This window comes from Dama dama, chromosome 17 (assembly GCF_033118175.1).
Source record: "Dama dama isolate Ldn47 chromosome 17, ASM3311817v1, whole genome shotgun sequence".
Lineage (NCBI taxonomy): Eukaryota > Metazoa > Chordata > Mammalia > Artiodactyla > Cervidae > Dama > Dama dama.
This window is the reverse complement of record NC_083697.1, coordinates 36,085,980-36,109,609: the sequence shown is the minus strand read 5'-3', so window position 1 is coordinate 36,109,609 and position 23,630 is coordinate 36,085,980. Positions and strand designations below refer to the sequence as shown.

Sequence of the window (23,630 nt, the reverse complement as noted above, 5' to 3'; positions counted from 1 at the left end):
GTCAAGGCTATGGTTTTTCCAGTGGTCATGTATGGATGCGAGAGTTGGACTATAAGTAAAGCTGAGCACCGAAGAATTGATGCTTTTGAACTGTGGTGTTGGAGAAGACTCTTCAGAGTTCCCTGGACTGCAAGGAGATCCAACCAGTTCATCTTAAAGGAGATCAGTCCTGGGTGTTCATTGGAAGGACTGATGTTGAAGCTGAAACTCCAGTACATTGGCCACCTGATGTGACGAACTGACTCATTTGAAAAGACCCTGATGCTGGGAAGGATTGAGGGCAGGAGGAGAAGGGGATGACAGAGGATGAGAAGGTTGGATGGCATCCACCGACTCAATGGACATGGGTTTGGATGGACTCCAGGAGTTGGTGATGAACAGGGAGGCCTGGCGTGCTGCGGTTCATGGGGTCGCAAAGAGTCAGACACAACTGAGCGACTGAACTGAACTGAACTGAGGCAAAACTAGTTAGCTAGTTGCCTTTTACAGATGGATAGAATGTTACATTTTGGGAAATTCTACTAAAGTTCTGATTAAGTTTGCTCTAGAACATTTCCAGTCCATTTGTGATAGAAGTACCATTTTTTGATTCATGCTGGTGAACAGATTGACTATTTGGAGTGCTGATATAATAGGGGAACAGGAAATCAGGATACTAGTACAGACAAAGCCATATTTAATTTCTCTGGTAGAATAGGCTTATGAAAATACTAGCTTATTTTTGGACTGTTATATCTAGTGACATTAAAAATCCACTTGTATTATATGGAGTTAAATGAACCATTCACATTTAGCTGCTCAGCATTTTGATGAAAGAAATAAGGGGTTCATGGTGCTTGAATTTCTCCCTTGATATGGAATACTTTAAAAAAAAAAAAAAAAAAAAGGAGCCATGATGCTATTGTCCCATCTTTGCCTACAGTCCAGCACCAGAAAATCACATTGAGACAACTCATTCTTTATTCCAGTGACAGAGAAAATTTTAACAGCATTGATTTGTTTCTTTCTTACTTGTTTTCAAACTTTTCTCCTAAGGAGGGCCATCTCATTTACCCTGGAGAGAAGCCAGCAGAGTTTTTGCCTGTCTTAGCATCCATTTCTATCTCTGAGAACTCCATTATTAATAGGTTTTATTTATTGTCCCTTCTGGTTAAGATTTTACTTGAAAATAAAAGACTTCTTGACTTAATGTGTTAGTCCCTCAATTTACGGAAACAGTAAAGACATAGATCTTATGAGCAAGGCGTAGACCAAGATTTCAGACCTATTATAGGGGGAAAATGGGAAGAACAAGATGTTCAGCATTTATATGATGTAGTGTTACGGTGCTGTTATTATCCTGTTTTTGGATAATAATTGTTTTATGTATTCTTGTGTGCATGCTTAGTTGTTCAGTTGTATTCGACCCTTTGGACTGTAGCCTGCCAGGCTCCTCTGTCCGTGGAATTTCCCAGGCAAGAATACTGGAGCAGGTTGCCATTTCCTACTCCAGGGAATCTTCTCAACCCAGGGATTAAACCCACATCTCCTGCATCTCCTGCATTGGTAGACGGATTCTTTACTACTGAGCCACCCGGGAAGCCCTTAATATATTCTTAGCATATGCCAAATACTGTGTTATAATTTTACCTGAATCATTATTAAATTCTCATAACCTTGTAAGGCAGTTATTATAATTGCCTCAGTTTCACATATGAGAAAACCAAGGCACAGAAAACTTACATATTTGCTGAAGTTACATAGATAGTAAAACCTGCATGTGAACCCAGATCTATGTAACTTTATATTCATGCTTTTAACTTGCACTACTTAGGAAAATGTTATAGTATTATATTATGATAATTAAAAACTATAGAACTCTAAATGAAGTTCTTTTACTTTATGTAGAGAAATACATACTAAGATATATTAATGTGTTTCCATTTCAATTCAGTCGCTCAGTCGTGTCTGACTCTCTGCGACCCCATGAACTGCAGCACTCCAGGCCTCCCTTTTCACGAACTCCCGGAGTTTACCCAAACTTATGTCCGTTGAGTCACTATGCCATCCAACCATCTCATCCTCTGTCGTCCCCTTCTCCTCCCGCCCTCAGTCTTTGCTAGCATCAGGGTCTTTTCAAAAGAGTCAGCTCCTCGCATCAGGTGGCCAAAGTACTGGAGTTTCAGCTTCAACATGAGTCCTTCCAATGAACACCCAGGACTGATCTCCTTTAGGATGGACTGGTTGGATCTCCTTGCAGTCCAAGAGACTCTCAAGAGTCTTCTCCAACACCACAGTTCAAAACCATCACTTCTTTGGCATTCAGCTTGCTTTATAGTCCAACTTCCACATCCATACATGACTATTGGAAAAACCATAGCCTTGACAAGATGGACCTTTGTTGACAAAGTAATTATTAATATGCTATCTAGGTTGGTCATAACTTTCCTTCCAAGGAGTAAACGTCTTTTAATTTCATGGCTGTAATCACCATCTGCAGTGATTTTGGAGCCCAAAAAAATATTCAGCCACTGTTTCCCCATCTATTTGCCATGAAGTGATGGGACTGGATGCCATGATCTTAGTTTTCTGAATGTTGAGCTTTAAGCCAACTTTTTCACTCTCCTCTTTCACTTTCATCAAGAGGCTCTTTAGTTCTTCTTTGCTTTCTGCCATAAGGGTGGTGTCCTCTGCATATCTGAGGTTATTGATATTTCTCCCAGCAGTCTTGATTCCAGCTTGTGCTTCATCCAGCCCAGCATTTCTCATGATGTACTCTGCATATAAGTTAAATAAGCAGGTTGACAATATACAGCCTTGACATACTCCTTTTCATATTTGGAACCAGTCTGTTGTTCCATGTCCAGTTCTACCTGCTGCTTCCTGACCTGCACACAGGTTTCTCAAGAGGCAGGTCAGGTGGTCTGGTATTCGCATCTCTTGAAGAATTTTCCACAGTTTATTGTGATCCACACAGTCAAAGGCTTTGGCATAGTAAATAAAGCAGAAATAGATGTTTTTCTGGAACTCTCTTGCTTTTTTTGATGATCCAGTGGATGTTGGCAATTTGATCTCAGGTTCCTCTGCCTTTTTTAAAACCAGCTTGAACATCTGGAAATTCACGGTTCATGTATTGTAATATATATATAAATATTGTGGCTACATATACATGTAACCATATATACTACTGTATAAATCAGGGGAAAAGAAACGACTTAAGCAGACCTGCCATATCTTAAGAATGTGGCAGTGTACTCTTCTTCATAGTGTTAGAGTGGGTAAGTGAGAAAGAAGTGAGTAAATAACAGACTGAACAGTTATGAGTTCTTACTTCCCCTCCAAGTGACTTTGTACCATGTACATACATTCTTAGGCTCATAGAAATGACCCAGAGAGTGAAGGGTTTACTTTGCCAGTTTCTCATCTAATGTGGAAATATAGTCATTCTATAAGCAGCGCTCATTGAGTATTTTATGTGCCACTTCCTGTAGATACCAGTGATACAGAAATCAAAGACATACTCCCTTGCTTTAAGGAGGTTGCTCTTCTAAACTGAGTTGAGTCCCTTCCCAAATTCATATGTTGAACCCCTAACTACCAGTATTTCAGACTGTTTTTGAAGATAGGGTCTTTAAGAGGTAAAATGGGGTCATTAGAATGGATCCTAATCCAGTATCACCAATGTTCTTAATAAGAAGAGGTTAGGACACAGACACACATAGAAGGAAGACCAGGTGAAGATGGCCATCTAGAAGCCAAAGAGAGAAGCCTTAGAAGAAATTAACCCTGCCAACATCTTAAGTTTAGACTTCTAACTTCCAAAATTGAGAAAATAATTCCTGTTGTTTAAGCCACTCCATCTGTGGTGCTTTTTTAAGGCAGTTCTAGCAAATGAATACAGTTTACTAGACAAGCAAAGCAACAGCTGTATCATTGTGGTAAGTCTTACAGAGATACATCCAGAACCTGTTGGTGCAAAGAGGAGAGATGGGGATTATCTAGCTTCAACAGCCAGTTACTTTTATTGGAAAGAAATTGCCAGCAATAAAGTTCAGTAGTCTACATATAAAACAGTACTTTTATACAACAAATATACGTTGAAAGTTTACAAAGTGTTAGCTAATACTAAGGTGGGCTTCCCTAGTGGCTATGTAGTAATCATCTACCAGTGTAGGAGATGTGGGTTCAATCCCTGGGTCAGGAAGATCCCCTAGAGAAGGAAATGGCAACCCACTGCAGTATTCTTGCCTGGAGAATCCCATGGACAGAGGAGCCTGGTGGACTACAGTCCATAGGGTCGCAAAGAGTTGGACACAACTGAGAGTTGTTAAGAGAGTAAATCCTAAGAGTTCTCCTCACAAGAAAGAATTTTGTTTTCTATTTCTTTAATTTTATATCTATATGAGATGGTACCTGTTGTGGTAAACAAAAAAAGAAGCATTTGTTTTTCAACCTGGATCCCTACTAGCTTGTACCTGTTGAAATTTACAGTTCCTTTCATCTTTCTGACTAAGCTGTTCTTTTTCTCTGAAATATTACCTACCTTTGCTTCCTTTTTTTGGCTTAAATATCACACCAAGAAGACGAACACACCACAGCACTTCTCTCTCAGCCAATCAGTGCTCCAGCTCAGCCCCCTGCCTTCCCATGTCAGTCAGCAGGCATTCAGTGAGGCTCACGGTTGCAGAGGACTCTGAGAGGGAACCGAATCCTTCATTCCACTGTGCAGTTATCTAAGCCTTTCGTTCCAGTTCCCAGATGGAAACCCAATCCTACCTAGGACAAGAAGAACGTATTCAGTGGTAATCCTGTGTTAATGAGTTTGTTAAATTAGTCTCTGCTGACACAGAGAAGAGTGGACTTTGTTATATGTAAGAAATTTTATTGTTTATACATAACTTCAAGGGCACTGACAGGGAAGATGCTGTTTCGGCTTAGCCGAGGAGAATCTGTAGGAGCCTGTCCGTATCAGAATGGAGGTGTGGCAGGAGCAGGGTCACTGTCAGCTCACTTTTTAAAGGTGCAGAGGGAGTTCCTCTGGTGTCGTTAATATCATTCACTATTCAGATTTGATAAAGAAACTTAAGTAAATACCTTAAGATGACCCTTCTGATGGACTCTTTATTTATAGTGGACTCTATCCCAGAAGGCTTTCAAAAAGACTCTTTAAGAATAGCTGAAATGTAAGAAAACCTTCTAAAACATACAAAAGAAAGCAAAAGAAGAATGGAAATCATGGATGAGGCTATTAAAAACTGAAGAGTGGAAAGAAGTTTGTCATTGAGCCTGGACAGTAATGACGTACATACATCCTTGCCTGTGGTTAGACTTTGGCTATGAGCCTTCTGTGCTGAGTCACTTCAGTCCTGTCTGACTCTTTGTGACCCCCTGGACTGTAGACCACCAGGCTGCTCTATCCATGGGATTCTCCAGGCATGAATACTGGAAGGAGTTGCTCTGCCCTCCTCCAGGGGATCTTCTCGACCCAGGGATCGAACCCGTGTCTCTTAACGTCTCCTGCATTGGCAGGTGGGTTCTTTACCGTTAGCGTGGCAGTTGACAAAAAAAAAAAAAAAAAAGGAAAATTTTGCAAATTAATGTTTAGTGAGATAAAAAATAAATCTCTTGCTCAGAAGAAGCAAAACTGTTCTTGTTACAGAAACTTGAAAGGAATTTCTCCAAGGAGTCCGTGTAAAAATGGCCCTGTATGATCTTACAGCCAGCACTTTCCACAGCTGCTTCCAGGAGGAGTGCGAGCGGGCTTTGTGGGGCTGTCTCCTCTCCCAAGTGTCAGCGCGGACTGAAGGTGTCACACAGCACCCGTCATTACAGGGCATCCTGTGCACTGGGCCAGACCCAGTCTGCTCAGATTCGCAGGATGGAGTTGTGTGCTGGTCTGAGTTGATCTCAGTACATATCTTAGAAAGTCTAGAAAATAGGTTGTATGTTCCTCAATCAGCTGTTCTCAAATGTCTTTTTTTAACCCCCTCAGGTGAAGTTTGTTAAATATTTGGTAGCACTGATAGGCATGTTTCAAGAGGAAAGCTTTCTTCCAAGTGCAAACTAATACTTACGCTTCCACAGAATGTGGAAATCGAGGTTGAACTGACTTGTTTTGCGAACTGAGGAATCAAATAAAGATACAATAAGGATACTGGCCTCAAGGGGCCATCCACCCTTCTGGATGAGCTGAAGATGTGCCCTGGTAGATACTACCTAGTAAATAGGTTTGAATCTGCTTTAATGTCCAGACAGATGGTAGCATAAAACCTTGAAGTTCTGCCATCCTCTGCTTCTGTGTTATGGTCATAGTCAATTTAGCATGGCAGATTTTTCAGACAAACATAATAAGATATCCACCTGGTGAAAAGTGCAACGGACTCCTAAAACTTTGTCAGCCTTTGAGCTTGTGACTCCTTGGCTTATCTTTGAAGGTAAACTACTTGCCAGATATATATTGAGAAAATGAATGAAGTGTTAAGTAGGACTGTTTATAAACCAGTTGAAAATAGAGGGACAACCTACCAAAAGTGCCATATTCTGTTACATAATAAGTGATCTATAGCTGTTTTATTTTCTGGTGAGAATTAATTAACAAAAGGCATTCCTTACTAGTGGTAACAAAAGTGGTACCCTAAAGTTTAAAAATAATAACAATAGTAAACTACTTTTCTCAAATGTTGAAAGCTGCTTATGCAAAATGGCATCATAACAATAAGAACCAAGGCTCAGATGGTAAAGTGTCTGCCTGCAATGCAGGAGACCCGGGTTCAGTCCCTGGGTTGGGAAGATCCCCTGGAGAAGGAAATGGCAACCCACTCCAGTACTCTTGCCTGGAAAATTCCATGGACTGAGGAGCGTGGTAGGCTGCAGTCCATGGGGTCACAAAGAGTCGGACACAACTGAGCGACTTCACTTCACTAACAAAAAGTAGGGTAAAAAATGGGGCTTCCCTGGTGGCTTGGATGGTAAAGAATTCACCTACAATGCAGGAGACCCACGTTCGATCTCTGAGTCAGGAAGATCCCTTGGAGAAGGGAATGGTAATCCACTCCCAATATTCTTGCCTGAAGAATCCCATGACAGTGGCCTGGTGGGCTATAATCCATGAGGTCACAAAGAGTCGGACACAATTGAGCGACTGAGCACACACACAGGGTAAAAATTACTTTCTTACACCCCACAGAACACATTTTAATCATTCATCGAAAGCCTTTCAACTTGCTTGATTCTTAGAGAATTAGGTGCTGATTCTGAGAAAACAATGTATTTGCAAAGAATTTCCCAGTAGTAGATAGTTACTCAGTACAAAGGTTATTGTCAAAGGCTAAAAAATGTTTTAACTTTGTGATGCTCATTGCTGTGACTTTTCCCATTAATTGTCTGCCTAAAGGTCGAATATCCAATGTTTACTAAGAATTAGTTACCCTGTGGTCACTCAGTCATGATAATTGATGGTAATGTAATCAGAGGCAGAACATCAGTTGACTAAAGCAGTGTAATAGAAATCAGGAAGTTCAGCCTCTGGGCTTCATTCAGGCAATGATTTTATGATATATGTCATATCTTTGACCATTCTATATCTCAGCTTCTCCATCTGTTAAACTGAGTTCATAATAACTGTCCTGGTCTGTCTCACAGGAATGTTGCAAGGACAAATTAGATAAGTGTAAAAGTGCCTTGGAGGTAAAGCCACTCTATGAATAAAAATTAGTGTGATGTAGCTACTGAAAAGTGTGTTGCAGAACCTAGAATAGTTAATCTCCACAGGCTTCATGACTAGATAAAGCTTCATAATGGATTCCTGTCAGGCGAACGAAACCCATCTTATCAGTTCATGGCTGTATAGTATTTAATGGAAAAGAAATCTCTTTACAAACATTTTCTTACCTTGATACAAATGTGCATTAGAAATCAGTCATGCTTGAATTAAATGAAACCTTTCTAAGTAGCTTTAAGTCACCTCTAATATCCAGTTTATAATTTCTGTAGTCATTTTGGAGGGTGAGGATTTGATATGTTTACTAAAGTTGTAAAATAAGTATATGAAACAATGTATGGGGGAGAGAAATTGACTAGAATGGTTTTTTTTTTCCCAGTAATAATTGTTACTGTTTTTAAGACTCTGACATTACCAAATTGAGATTTTAAAAATTTTGTTTATTTTATAGAAATCTCAAGCTCTCATTTCTGCCTAACCGATATATGTTTTCCTGGTTACTTCTTTTTCTGTCACAGTTAATATTCTTATCAGTTGTTATCATGACACACTCAGTCATTGCAGCTCAAAAAACCTAATTACCAGATCCCTTGAAGACAGAAAACCAGGGCCTTTCTTGAAGGAATCCCTTAAGTGCTTATTCCTCTCACCTGTTCTTTTCACTTCAGTGCACAGAGTTCTGTGTAAATTGCCAGCACCCATGTGTTAAGTCCTTGAGAAGGAGAATTGAGCAAGTATTTAATTGTTTGGACATTGCAAATAAGAGTTCCTATTCAGGCTAACTAGGAACTTTTATTCCAGAGCCAACTTGATCTCTTTTCTTTTGGCAGGGGACCATTCCTAGTGGCATTGGGGAAATCTTGGCACCCAGAAGAGTTTAACTGTGCTCACTGCAGAAATACAATGGCCTACATTGGATTTGTAGAGGAGCAGGGAGCCCTGTATTGTGAGCTCTGCTATGAGAAATTCTTTGCTCCAGAATGTGGTCGATGCCAAAGGAAGATCCTTGGAGTGAGTATTGGAAACCTTTTCACTTTGAGTGAGTTTTAAAGCAGAACAATTTTTTGGTATGAAACCCTTCCATCATTTTTACTTTTTATTTTCTTCTTGCTTGATCCCCTCTCTGCTTTCATCACTATTTATTTTTGTAAAGCAAAACTAAATAGACCTCTGTGGAAGTATATTGGACTCATGGGGTTAAGTTGTCTTTGGTTTTGTCTTACTGAGTACTGGCTTGTCTGGTGAAAGTCTAGCCACTGTGGGGAAAAAATAATTTACTGTGGGTGTGCTGCCTCAACAGGACCCTGTTTGCTCAGGAATGAAGAGGTCGCACAGGACCACACACATCTGAGTTCTCAGAACTGACACCTTCACTGTTTTAAATTAAATTCCATCGCTTTTATAAGAGCAGCATTTCCCCGTTTGTCAGGGTTCAAGCACAGGACACAGATCTCATGGAATATATAAAACATGAGGCTTATAAGTGATACATTTTTCTTGAATTCATATAATGTTTAAAAATATAACCTCAGGTTTATGAGGGTATACATGTGATAGAAAAATAATCAAACCACACCTTTTTTTTTTTTTTTTACAAAAAGGTAGTAATTTAGGATTCAGATACATAATAAATAATGACGAATGAATGAATTTTCTATTCTGGAATACCCAATTTGCAGTTGTGAAGTAAGGGTAAGGCATTTCCTATGGGTGACCAGGAGTTGAAATTTTACTTTAGAATTAGCCAAGGTGACTGGACTCGTATGAAACACCTACATACAACTCATACAAAATTTGAAAATTACATTGCTGAGTTCTAATATCCCCAATATAACAGTGTAATAATGAAGCTGTAATTCATTCCCATTGAGAGAAAAGAGTATGAAACAGTGATAGATTTTATTTTCTTGGGTTTGAAAATCACTGTGGACAGTGACTGTAGCCATGAAATTGAAAGATGCCTGCTCCTTGGAAATGAAAGCTATGACAAACATAGGCAGCATATTAAAAAGCAGAAAAAACACTTTGCTGACAAAGATCCCTATAGCCAAAGCTATGGCAGTTATGTACAGTCGTGAGAGTTGGACCACAAAGAACTCTGAGCACCAAAGAATTGATGCTTTTGAATTGTGGTGCTGGAGAAGACTCTTGAGAGTCCCTTGGCCAGCAAGGAGATCAAATCAGTTAATCCTAAAGGAAATCAACCCTGAATATTCATTGGAAGGACTGATGCTGAAGCTGAAGCTCCAGTACTTTGGCCACCTAATGTGAAGAATCGACTTATTGGAAAAGACCTGATGCTGGGAAAGGTTGAGGGCAGGAGGAGAAGGGGACGACAGAGGATGAGATGGTTGGATGGCATCACTGACTCAAAAGACATGAGTTTAAGCAAACTCCAGGAGATAGTGAAGGACAGGGAAGCCTGGTGTGCTGTATAGTTTATGGGGTTGCAAAGAGTCGGACACAACTTAGCAAATGGACAACAACAACAAATTTTAGAGTACATCTTTAAATGAGTCTAAAATTTTCAAGACACTTTAAAATTATAAATAAACTATATGAAATATTTCTGTTATTAATTTGTACAATATGTAGAGAGGAAAACAGGATAATTCAGGCTATACCTTTTCAAATGACAATAAGTAGACTACATTAATACTGTTTTAGTATATAAATGTGTTCTATGGATTGTAGAATGATTAATAAAACAAAATCAAGTAAGAGTTTTCGCACCAAATGAGGTTCTAAAAAATGAAATCTTCAACTCGTTGCTTTACACATGCACCAGAACTTTACTAAAGGGACAAATTTTCTGAATTGTGTTTTAGTTGTTTGATAATCTTGTGTTAAAGTGGCTTAAAACTCAACATTCAAAAAACTAAGATCATGGCATCTGGTCCCATCACTTCATGGAAAATAAATGGGGAAACAATGGAAACAGTGACAGACTTTATTTTCTTGGGCTCCAAAATCACTGCAGATGGTAGCTGCAGCCATGAAATTAAAAAAGACGCTTGTTCCTTGGAAGAAAAGCTATGACAAACCTAGACAGCATACTAAAATGTCTACTGCTGCACTATATAAAATATACGTTTTTCACAACTACACATCAATAAATTTATTTAAAGAATGATTAGTGTTATTTAAACATATAAATGTGGTGAATAAAAGTAAGTCTTTCATAAGCATTTACTACACTAACTGCTTTCCCTCAAAGGGTGTCAGGAAACACTAACTTGTAATGGTTTCACAATGTTATCTTGAAAATGTCATGAAGAAAGGGCAAAACATTTAAAAACTAAAACAAACCTATACATTGTCCCTATACAAACCTATACATGTCTACAGCAGTAGACATTGCTTTGCCAATAAAGGTCAGTCTAGTCAAAGCTATGGTTTTTCCAGTGGTCATGTATGAATGTGAGAGATGGACGATAAAGAAAACTGAGCACTGAAGAATTGATGCTTTTGAACTGTGGTGTTGGAGAAGACTCTTGAGAGTCCCTTGGACTGCAGGGAGATCCAACCAGTCCATCCTAAAGGAGAGCAGTCCTGAATATTCATTGGAAGGACTGATGCTGAAGCTGAAACTCTAATACTTTGGCCACCTGATGCAAAGAACTGACTCCTTAGAGAAGACTCTGATGCTCGGAAAGATTGAAGGCAGGGGGAGAAGGGGGCGTCAGAGGACGAGATGGTTGGATGGCATCACCGACTCGATAGACATGAGTTTGAGCAAGCTCTGGGAGTTGGTGATGGACAGGAAAGCCTGGCATGCTGCAGTCCATGGGGTCGCAAAGAATCAGACACAACTGAGCAACTGAACTGAACTGAGCCTGTTAAAGATGGGATAGTAATCTATCTCAAGGATAGAAAGCTGAGTAGATACTAGAAGCCTTGGTTATTATTTGGTTGAATGTTTATCTTGTTGTCCATGCTCATAGTGATCTCTTTGGGTCTAGATAACTGCTGTTTTTTCCCATTGTTCTTCAGTAATGAACTGGGGCATTTTCTATGGCTAATGACAGCTGTATCATTTTATTTTGACAGCTTTTTATTAGAAAATATTTCACTCCACAACAATTAAAAAATACAAAAATGTAAAGAATAAAATTAAAATGACCTATATATTTACCAGTCCCAGATAGATCCTCTTAACCTGTAGGATGTGTTTTCTTCCAGTTTGCTCCTGATAAGTAATTCATTTACAGAACTGTAACCATACTATACTTATAGCATCTCGTTTTTGTGATAATTATTATGGAAAGAGTAAGTGCCTGTATTACTAACTGCTCTTCAAAAATGATTTCTAATAGCTCCATCTCTTTCTCTGAATTCAAAGAAATGATTCTTTACAAAGCAAAATTCTCAAATTTTCTTTTACTAATTAAAATCTGGTCCAAGTCTTTGATACTGGTATATATAACCATAGGGCTGTTTGTTGACTAGAATCCATGCCCTGTGGTTCAAATTTTAGACCCTCATTTGAATATGTGCTTAGTATAGTCATAGCTGATTTTCAAAATCCTAAACATGTGTTAAACATGATTGGATTACACTGATTAAGTTGTTGCTTCCAACATGGGACAATGTATAGGTTTGTTTTAATTTTTAAGTGTTTTGCCCTTTCTTCATGACATTTTCAAGATAACATTGTGAAACCATTACAAGTTAGTGTTTCCTGACACCCTTTGAGGGAAAGCAGTTAGTGTAGCAAATGCTTATGAAAGACTTACTTTTATTCACCACATTTATATGTTTAAATAACACTAATCATTCTTTAAATAAGTTTATTGATGTGTAGTTGTGAAAAACGTATATTTTATATAGTGCAGCAGTTTAGGTGATCTGTGAGTCTGTCCTTAAATATCTCGAGTTCCTTAGAGGAAAAGCTTAGGCAAAGACAAAGCATGTATGTCTACTTTTGGGTCAATTTAAAAAGACTGTATTGGTACAGCTGGTAAAGTATGTGTCATCTTTCTTTACATCCAATTACCTTTCTGTAACAGGAAGTCATCAATGCTTTGAAACAAACTTGGCATGTCTCCTGTTTTGTGTGTGTGGCCTGTGGAAAGCCTATTCGTAATAATGTTTTTCACTTGGAGGATGGTGAGCCCTACTGTGAGACTGGTAAGATCTTTAAGCCAGTAGTTTCTTAAGTTGTAAATGAAGATAAAATCCCTGTATTGCTATCAATTTGAAAGGAAATGCTGAGCAAAATAATATAGTTTTACTAAAGGTTTTAGGAGAACTTAATGTTACTGTAACTATGTAGCAAAAATATATAAAATTTTTATATGACTGTCAAAATCAGATACTACCAATTTCATTAAGAAAAGTGCATGTATAGGCAGTTACTTAGAAAACTGTTTTTCTTGAACCTCCTATAACTTATAGATATAAATCATATGAAATTGTATAGCTTAAAGCCTTATTTTACACTCCACTGGTGAATTTTGAGTGATGATAAACATGAGGAATGTTCATCTTTTGAATAGAATATTGATACGCTCTTGAACAAATTGGAATCCTTTGTTATTTTTACTGAATCGGAAGGTAATCATGGTTTGCTCCCTTGGTGAGATTATTTTTAAGAAAACAAGCTCTCAGTATTAATGCCAATCTACTACATTTGTGCTATTACCTAAACTCTAAACACTTCCTTTTCCTTTCCAAAGGCTGTAAGTAAGCTTTCATAGCACTTATTTATTAATGTTATTCTTACTTAGATATTACTACAACACATACATCTTTCAAAAAATAAAATATTTCCCCTTTATTATGCCTCCACTTAGTACCACCACATTCCCCCATGGGATTTTATTGTTGTTCTACCTTGCAGTTCAAAGGGTGATACTGGACGAAGGGAATATTCCACAATACTCAAGTTAAAGAAACAGTGAGCCTTCTAATTTGAGGCTGTTGACCATGACTTGACCCTTCTTTGCCCAATCTAATTAATAAATTCTAACAGTTCTATCCCCAGTGGATATTGAATTGATTCATTTCTCTCACCTCAACTGTCCCCACTATATCCAGGTCACTCTTACCCTTTGCCTGGGCATTATAATTGCCAGCTAAAATGGTTTCCCTTCTGTCCCCCAAGCCTCAGATAGCTATAGTAATATTTTTTTTAAATGTGAATCAGATTGTGCTTGATACCTTATGGCTTCCAGTAGAGGAAAAACTGTATTCCTGCCTGAGGCCAGCTTTGCCAACCCCATTTCCTACACCTGATTGTTTGGATTCTAGAGAATGTCAATGGATTCTTAGCCACACCTGGTCCCTTTGTTGTTTCTGAACCTGCTAAGATCCATCCTGCCTCAAGGCTTTTGTATTTGTCTCTTTGGACTGGAATTTCCTTTCCCAGGTTTTCTGAAATGGTTCCTCCCCCTCTTTTATTTTCAAGTCTCAGCACAGGTATTATCTCCTCTTGGAGGCTTTTCCTAACCCCTTCTGTAATATAGTGTTAAACACCTCCCCCAGTTATTCTCGATTGCATCCCTCTTGTCTTTCCTTTATGATCCTTATCACAATCTGAAGTTGTTTGCTATCATTTATTTTTAAAACATAGTAAATGATGACATCCTAATCCCAGGGAGTATATAAGCCCCATATGGAGAACAACCACATCTATCTTCCCCACCATTGTGCCTCTAATCAGCGCCTAGACCAGTACCCAGCACACCGGAGGACTCTGTGGGTGTGTGCTGAGCAGATGGCAGTAAGGAGTATTGAGGATTGTTGAGAAAGGTGACTCAAGTTGCAAATGGCAGCCTACTTTCTCCTCTAGCCCAGATGGGATTAGAAATGTCAAAGAGTGAACCATGAGTGAAAACACATAGGAAGAGTAGCTACATAAAAGAAAATTGCCGATAAATTCTAATTTAGTCATGATAAACATCTTGTCAAAACTACTTTCTTCAGAAGGAAGACATTAATACTTTATAACTCTGTGTCAAGTAAGAGGTATTCCCTGGGTAAGGATTTTTAGCATGAAGTCGTAAAATGGGAAGGAAAATATAGCAGAAGAAAAAGTTGCTAATATTGTTGTGATACAATCCAGCTAGAAACTCAGTCACAGCATTTATTCATGAAGGTTTCCTGTGACTTTTTTTCTTCCTTACCAAGTAGATGTGCTGTGGAACTTGCTAATAGCGGAGTTGCGGGAAGGAAGGTTTTTTTATACATTTTTCATGATTTATGTTCATTAGTCTTATTGTTGCTAGGTATTGGACGTTCTCTTATATTTTATTGAAATAATCATGCCTACTGATAACTTATCAGAGAACAGTGATCTTCATACACATTTGGGCATTTAATAAGTTGGACAGAACTGAGAAGTAACATATGGAAAAACATAATAAAGAATGTTAAGTTGTATATATAACGTTTTCCAAGGGTAAACTGAAATAAACTACACATAATGCTCAAGTCAGATGTTCTGCCATCTGAAAATTTTTTTGTTACTAGTAACTGTATCTTTATCGTCTCATTTAATTCTCGTTTTGTTGCTGTTCTCTGAAAGCTCTCATTCTACACCTTTGTCATGTTTCAATTACGTCTGCCCCACCCCTGCCCCAATACAGATTATTATGCCCTCTTTGGTACTATATGCCGTGGATGTGAATTTCCCATAGAAGCTGGCGACATGTTCCTGGAAGCTCTGGGCTATACCTGGCATGACACTTGTTTTGTATGCTCAGTAAGTAAACTCCTGATTCCCATTCAGAGGAGCACAGTTCCCCTCCTGATTCCCATTCAGAGGAGGCCAGTTCTAGCCTGAGCACTAAATGGAAATAACGGTTTTTATATCTATCAGTCCCTGAAACCTAGAAATGTTTTACAGTGGTTTTGAAAGTCAAGTTCATTAAAATTTTTGGTACTTTTTGAAATTGTTTGGCACAGAATAAGATGCTTATGCCTTTAGAGAAATATTCTTAATACATCTTTGTTTGTAAGGAGAATCTATGAATTTCTAAAAAACAGTAAGATTCTTTTACATTTTTTAAACTATGTTTTATTGGAGTGTCTTTAGTAATTTATGAAAACAGGTAGTTCTTAAAATAGAAGTAAACTTTTATAAATATCTGTTATTGACTCAGTACTGGAAGTAAACTATATGTTGATCCATTTCCTTCCTTAGCAATAGTCTATGAATATTCTTTTCTTTTTGAGACTAAAATAAACTTGCAGTAATACATTTACCTCTTTCATTTCATATTTTAGTATATTTGGTTTTATTTTTATTGATGAATATTGATTCAGAGTTAACTTTAACCTAAGATATATATTTTTTAGATTTAGAAGTAAATATTTAATAAAGTACTCTATTCAGATGGTTGATTTTTTAAAATTATATTTAATATTTTTAATAGTTTTTAATAACATTGTATGAAGGGGGAAATGACTAGTTATTTGAAGTCACATGATTTCCCTAAATGTTACTATTGAACCCTGTCTTGTTTACTTCATCCATCTCTTAGACTTCATAAAATCTGTAAAAAGCAGTAATTTTAGCAGATTTGCCTCCTCCTGTTCTCTGGTAGATCTGCTCAGGAGCATTGTTGTTGTTGTTTTTAGTTGCTCAGTCATGTCTGACTCTGCAGCCCCATGGACCTTTGGGGCTGCCAGGCTCCTTTGTCCATGGGATTTTCTAGGCAAAAATACTGGAGTAGGTTGCCATTTCCTTCTCCAGGGGATATTTCAGATTCAGGGATCAAACCCACATCTCCTGCATTAGCAGGCGGGTTCTTTACCACCAAGCCACCTGGGAAGCCCTCTCAGGAGCATTAAAATTAGCAAAGACAGTGGGAAAGATAAGAAGACATAAATGTGAATAGCTCACTGACAGTATAACATCCAGCAGCCAGATGTGGACTATGGTTTTCTTAATAAGAAACAAACAAACAAAAGAGACAAAGAAATGAATTAAAAAGAACTCTCAGGTATTCTCTGGTGGCTCAGACAGTAAAGAATCCGCCTGCAATGCAGGAGACCTGGGTTCGATCCCTGGTTGGGAAAATGCCCTGGAGAAGGAAATGGAAACCCACTCCAGTGTTCTTGCCTGGAGAATCCCTGTGGAGGAGGAGACTGGCGGGCTGCAGTCCATGGGGTTGCAGAGAATCAGACATGACTGAAGTGACGAAGCACAGCACCCTGGCATTTTCTCTGCCTGTGTATTTAGGGGCCTCGGGCTGTGTGGCAAAGCACCTGTGTTGGATTTTTTTGGTTTGTTTTTCTTAATGCCTTGGGTCTCTACAACAGAAGGCACGTTTAAAACATTGATTAGAATTTGAGAATAGAAAGTACGTTTAATGTGACCGCTTTATGTGTTAATTTTTTCTTTGTGGCCAAATATTCACTCCCAATTAAGAAAAATAATGATCAATAAGTTTAAATAAACTAAAATGCATTCCAGAGAAAAGTCATTCTTCATTGCTTTTGAAAGATGACATGGAATGTTATAGTAATCGCGAAATGTTAGGAGGTCTGACACAACCAACTGAGGTGTTTTGTCATACTATCCATTGGGTGAAAAATCATTTTCCCCTTTTTAGGCATACTTGATAAGATAATGACATTCTCTCAAATAATGCTTCTTTTTCAGGTATGTTGTGAAAGTTTGGAAGGTCAGACCTTTTTCTCTAAGAAGGACAAGCCACTTTGCAAGAAACATGCTCATTCTGTGAATTTTTAAAAGTCAACTGTCCAGGGGAAGAGAAGAAATTTGAAGAGAAAGAGGAGAATTTAAATTACCAATTAATTTTTAGATTTAATATTTATATGAAGTTTTGAAAAATAATAGTGGCCCTTAGGGGATAAATTCCAAGCTTTGAAAACCAAGTCTATGAGGAAATATTTGGCTTCATAAAGTAAAGAAACAGTTTGGTGTTTATTATTACTTTTTTCCCTGTATTTTTGCCCATAAAGTAACTTTTATAAAAATCAATTTCCTGGTTGACTATTAAATTCATCTTAGAATAAATTAGTGAAGAATCAAATTTTAGAATAAAAACCTTCAACTTCTATGCTGAGATAACTAAAGTTTCTTTCCTTGTTAGGTAGTTTTGAGTTAATCTATAAAAAGACAATGAAAATGCCTTACACTTAAATGAAACATTGTGTTTTTCTTAAAAAAAAAATAGCATTTATCTTTAAAACAGTAAATAGGAATTTAAACAAAGAATTTTATCAGTAGTAGGTGTCAGGTTTTTTTAAACTGTATACATTTTTTTTTGTTGTTTTTACAGTTGATCATTCCAATAGGAAAGGCCAATGAGATTTTAATCAAAATATGTCTTGCCAGTAGGAAATGTTATATTTTTGTGTGATTTCCCTCCACCCCTAAAAAGCCACCATGTAGCTTATAAATTTCAATGTTTTGCCTTTTATTAGAATATGACCATTTTCTATTAATTGTGTATGTTTTATCATCTTTGTCAGTCAAACTATTTTTTTCCCCTTGCCTTATGCTGAGGTAAAGAGCTTGTTGAATAACTTTGGACTCTGAAAGTTGTCTCTCTCTTTAAAGAGAATAAATAGAAAAGAATGTGGTTGGGAGTGATGGTAAATCACAAGATTGGATCAGAAATTTTTTAGAATTCCCCCCTTTTAGACAGTGAGTCAGTTTGATCAGTTCCAGAGTTATACTATAGACTAATGAAGGTTTGAAAGTTCTCTTTGCAGAATAATTTTTTGTTGTTGTTCAGTTCTACATTAGAAAAGTAAAATGTTGGTTTGAGAATATGATAAAAATTTAGTTTTTTTTTTTTCTTTTGGTAGTTTTTTCTCAATAATAAATGAACCACTTCTAAAAGTAATCATGAAGTTTGGAAAGCTTTTGTTCACAGAGGTTCGATAGTATAGAGAGGAACATGATTAATTACTCAGACCAGCCTGTTCTTTGTTTTCTTCATTTTAGGGGAAAAAATTATGTAGATACCACATGAAGACAGAGAAACAATTGTGGTAAGATCGTGAATCCTGTTGATATTTGCCCAGTGAGAAAAGAGATTATGGCATTTGGTAGGTTTTTTTTTCCTTTGTTTCCAGAATGGACAAAGCCCATGATCACACAAGTTATCACTTGGATTTGGTTGGGGAAGGGTGCTTTTACAGTTGAGACTGAGCCCTACCCCCTGCCCGTCCCATCCATCACTTGAGACTTCACTTCCATTGTGTGCATGTTTGTTAGAGAGCAGGGTGTTAGGCTACAATATTTGTTTAACCTCCCTAAGAACTGTTCAAGGTATCTGTCCTGAAAGCTGCTAATTCATGGTCTAGCAGACTTACATTATATGCAGATAGTAATTAACTGGGAATAAAAGAATGAGAAGTGTGACGCAAAGTAGCAAACTGAATGTTTCACCAATGGCATCCCAGAACTGTCCCCTTGCCCTGCATCTTGTAGGGAGGCAGGGAGTTTTTTCTGTTGTGTTTTAAAAGCTGGAACTGAATCGTACCATATTTCCCATTGCTGCTGAAACCACCCATAGAAGACACGCTGCATTGTCACGTATCTTAATGTTAGTTCTTTGCCTTACATGACATAAAATAAGTTGGTGGTTTTGTTTTAGTGTGGTAGAGATTTTTTTATTGTTTTTTAGTTTTGCTTTTACAGATGGTAAAGAGTCTGCCTGCAGTGCAGGAGACTTGCATCTCTAGACTCGCATCCTTAGATCCGGAAGATCCCCTGGAGAAGGAAATGGCAACCCACTCCTGTATTCTTCCCTAGAAAACCCCATGGACAAAGGGGCCTGGCAGGCTATAGCCCATGGGGTCACTAGGAGTCGGACACGACTGAGAGACTTCACTTTACAGATTATATGCCAAGAGAGTATTTGATAAGTCAGTGGTATTGGAATGGCATTTGGGTATTTCATTCAAAGAATTTTATTTGATCTGGATTTCTTATAAAGTTATATTAAGGATTTTGTTTTTATTACACTTTTCTTTCTGCATATTATTCATGGAACATAATGTTGCATTTCTCTAAATTTTATCCCTAAAAGGATAATGTCATTTCCTAACATCATTTGTTTTTGGCTTTGTCCTTTGCTTCTATGGCAAAGCCTTCTTCTGTCTATTCTTAAAACAGTTAATCCTGTGAAATAAATACTGACTATAACCCAGAAGAATCTCTGTATTTTATAGTGGGGAATGCCATATTTAATACACCAGCATTAATCTTTTAATAACTGGCAGAGCACTTTATTCTTCTGGTGAGCTCCCAGAATATTTATTTTTCTGATTATAAATATTCCATGTCAGTAGCATTTTTGAATTGTTACCTCCTTATTGTAGAGCATTACTTTTAGTCTCTCTTGATGTATATTTTGGAATGTTGTGCTTAGAATAATACAGATTAAAATCACAGTATGTGATTCGAAAACATCCTCTGCTTGGTTTCCCAGTTTCTAAATGTATGGCATGTCTTCAAGGGCAAAATGTTGGTCACTGAAGTAGCGTCTAAAAATAATGCCCTCTACATGTGCTTGTAGCATTTGTATTTCCTATTGATTCGAGTTACAGTTAGCAACTAAAATTAAAACCTGATCATTGGTCACTGTGCAAACAAGTAGAAATTAGAGTGTAAATCTTCAAAACAGCATTATGTTTAAAAATGATTATAACAAAAACAGTATTCATGTTAACATTTTCGAGGACTACTACTATAGAAAATACTCTTTCCTGTTCAAGTGTGAATCTAGAGTTATGTTAACATTTTGGTGATATTTGGGGTTTAGTTATTGCTATTGCAATAGAGGCTTTTCAGACATAAGGGAAGGGAAAACACACTGAATCATTTAACACAATTTGATGTGTCTTCCGTCTGTCCTCCTTCAACCCCCAAATGTTTTAAGGTTTTGGGTTTGGATTCTCAATATCTCATTTGCCATATGTATTAGTCTCTATCTTCTGTTTCTCTGCATTTTTTAGTTTGTATATGTCCGTGCTATTTTGCTTCTGGATACATTTTCTAATTAAAAACCACATGAGAAATATAATCAGTATATAAACCTTAATGTGCACATAATAAATAAATGGCTGCAGTGATACAAACAAGTTCTCTTGGTTTTTCTTTTTGGGGGACAAGAGGTTTCTATTGAGTCATCAAGGGAAAAAATAATGTTCACAGCATAGGCTGATTCTCAGGAGAATTCCTCCTTTATGGTATTTGCCTATCAGAATATCCCAGAAACATACTTGAAAATATTGTCACATTTATTTTAATCCATATTTATGCTTTGCATGTAGCATGTATACAATAAATGGTATGAATAGATAAGTAAGGTCTATTGTCTTTCTTTTTAAAAAAAATACTTATTGTTGGGACTTCCTTGGTGGTCCAATGGTTAAGAATTCGCCTTGCAATGCAGGAGACATGGGTTCACTCCCTGGTTGGGGAACTAAAATCCCACAAGCTGCTGAGCAACTAAGCCTGCAAACAACAACTTCTGAGCCTGCACCCTTTGGAGCCCCTGTGCCACACTGGAGAGGCCGCATGCTGCAACGACCAGGGCCGGTGTGACACAAGTCGGCCCGCGTGCCACAACTACTGAAGCCCACACACTCTGTAGTCTGCGTGCCACAACTAGAGCCCATGCCCCCCAACAAAAGATTGCACACGACGCAGCATAGATCCCACATGCTGCAACTAAGACCCGACACAGCCAGATGAATTTTTAAAAGTTTTAAATTTATTGTCGAAATAATTTATTGGAATAACCTGTCATATCTAACATTATATTATGTCATATATCATATTCAAACAACATCAGTCATCTGCATTTTCATGTCTTTCATTGACCAGGGCACATTACTTCATTCTTAACTCATCCTGATCTCATTAACTTTTCTGTAACGAGGTAGGCTTACCTGTTCCTTGTTTGTTTATTGCTTTAAGGTTTTTTTCCAACTGTATAAAGTTGAGAGGACTGTTTCTGTTGCAGGCTGTATATTGGAAATAAAAGACAAACTCAAGTCTATTTGCTCACAGTATATTAAACTGCAGAAGCCAAACTTATAAGGGCATCAAGTCTGCATGTGACATTTTAATAGCTGCTGTTTGGTTTCTATCAATCACGTCATTGCACATTAAAATACACCAACAAAATAAGAGATCTGTCATTCCTTCGTTAAGAAACAGTAATCCAGTACAAGATTTATAGGCTTAAGACTCAACACTGTGTGTTCACAATAAATCCCCATTCAGTGCTCAAATCAGAACAAGCCTCCCTGTCGTTCAGTGTTTTCTGCTCAAAATGTCCCCCATATAAGATTATCAAAGGTTTTCTTACAGAACTACATATAAAATTTTTTTTTGCCAGAAAAGCTTAATTTAGGTTGGCGGTTTCCCTTTTTGAGTCCTCTCAGACAAGATCTTGGTTATATCAGAAACACATAGGACCTGATGTATTATTAGTGGGCCTGGTGTTAATTAGGGAGAATTACCAGAAATAGTTTGCTTCATGGGAATTTATTACAGAATCACACTTGACTGATGGCAGAATAGGAGTTGCTGAGAGAGAGCAGCTCCCACTCATAACCACTAATTAATAAGGTGCCAAAATTCTGCAGAGGAGGTTTCATCCCCAGTGTGGGAGCCTCAGAGGGAAAATGGTTCCTTTGCAGCATTTAAAATTTTAAAGAGGAAAGGGACTAGGACACATGGCTACCCCACAGAAATCCCAAGACTGATACAGGTTTGTGTTGTATTTATGAATGAGAGCATTTAATTCAGGAAGCACCAAATCCAAAAGTTTGTGAAAGAGTATCCTTCCCTCCCAAAGTCAAAACTAGCCTGTACATTAATTGTACTAAGGAGATATGGACAGTGTTTTTAATGTGGCAAGTGTCTCATCGGCTTGGCTGCTCATTTTATGAAGAATCGAATTTAGAACCAACTATTTGTCTAGTATTTGTAGTAGTATATTACTGAACTTCTTAGTCCATGATTTAGAAGCTGACTGAGTAGGTGGCAAGATTTCATCAATGATTAATAAGCAAGGTTGGTTTCCACACCTTAAACACAAAGTTGGGGAAAAGTAAGGTGTGTTTAGTGATTGGCACTAATGGCAAAACACTGGGGGAGCCCTATTAAATGAAGGTTTGCCAAGAAGGAATTTTTTTTCCTGTGTCTGTAACTGTTAATCATATTTAATAAAGCTCGGAACATTTGCTTAATGTAAAAGAAGAAAACATTTCCATGTGAGAAAAGCACAGATCACTGACCTCAGGGAGAAAAATAACACAGTTGAGAATTCCCAGAGTATAATTTGTCAATTTCTCTTCAGCTCCCAAGGAAAATGACTTCTGTGCCAGCTCCATGAATTGACTGACATGTTCTCTAACGTGTCCATCTTTCAAAGGACAAAGTCTTCTGTTTAATAACTGGGCTCTAAATTAGGTTTTCATCTTTGTGTTCTAAATTGTCACATTTGCTCTCTAGTTCCAATACACTTAAGTTTGTTTTTATTTTTCTCTTTCCTTCCTTTGTTTTTTGTTTCTTTTGCTTGTAAAGGACACAACTGGTGCTGTAGTTGCATAGACACACTTGCTCAAACATAGCATTGTTTGTTTAAGGTATTTTAGTAGACTGTAGTAATCTTTAGAGGTGTCTTGACTTTTTTTTTGGATGTGAGAGTTGGACTGTGAAGAAAGCTGAGTGCCAAAGAATTGATGCTTTTGAACTGTGGTGTTGGAGAAGACTCTTGAGAGTCCCTTGGAATGCAAGGAGATCCAACCAGCCCATCCTAAAGCAGATCAGTCCTGGATGTTCATTGGAAGGACTGATGTTGAAGCTGAAACTCCAGTACATTGGCCACCTGATGTGAAGAGTTGACTCATTGGAAAAGATCCTGATGCTGGGAGGGATTGGGGGCAGAAGGAGAAGGGGACGACAGAGGATGAGATGGCTGGATGGCAT

The 23,630-nt window shown here is 37.7% G+C and overlaps 1 protein-coding gene across 4 annotated transcripts in view; it reads left to right on the top strand.

Moving 5' to 3' along the window:
* PDLIM5 (PDZ and LIM domain 5) overlaps positions 1 to 20,767 on the top strand; it is a 224,431-nt gene extending 203,664 nt beyond the window's left edge. For 3 of the 4 annotated variants that reach the window (XM_061164380.1, XM_061164376.1, XM_061164379.1), the window contains 4 exons: positions 8,530 to 8,710; positions 12,709 to 12,829; positions 15,289 to 15,404; positions 17,310 to 20,767. In XM_061164380.1, coding sequence (XP_061020363.1) covers positions 8,530 to 8,710; positions 12,709 to 12,829; positions 15,289 to 15,404; positions 17,310 to 17,399 — 508 coding nt within the window. In that variant the 3' untranslated portion in view covers positions 17,400 to 20,767. The remainder of the gene's footprint in view (positions 1 to 8,529; positions 8,711 to 12,708; positions 12,830 to 15,288; positions 15,405 to 17,309) is intronic. The other variant, XM_061164378.1, reaches the window with a different exon arrangement.
* Positions 20,768 to 23,630: the final 2,863 nt, after the last annotated feature.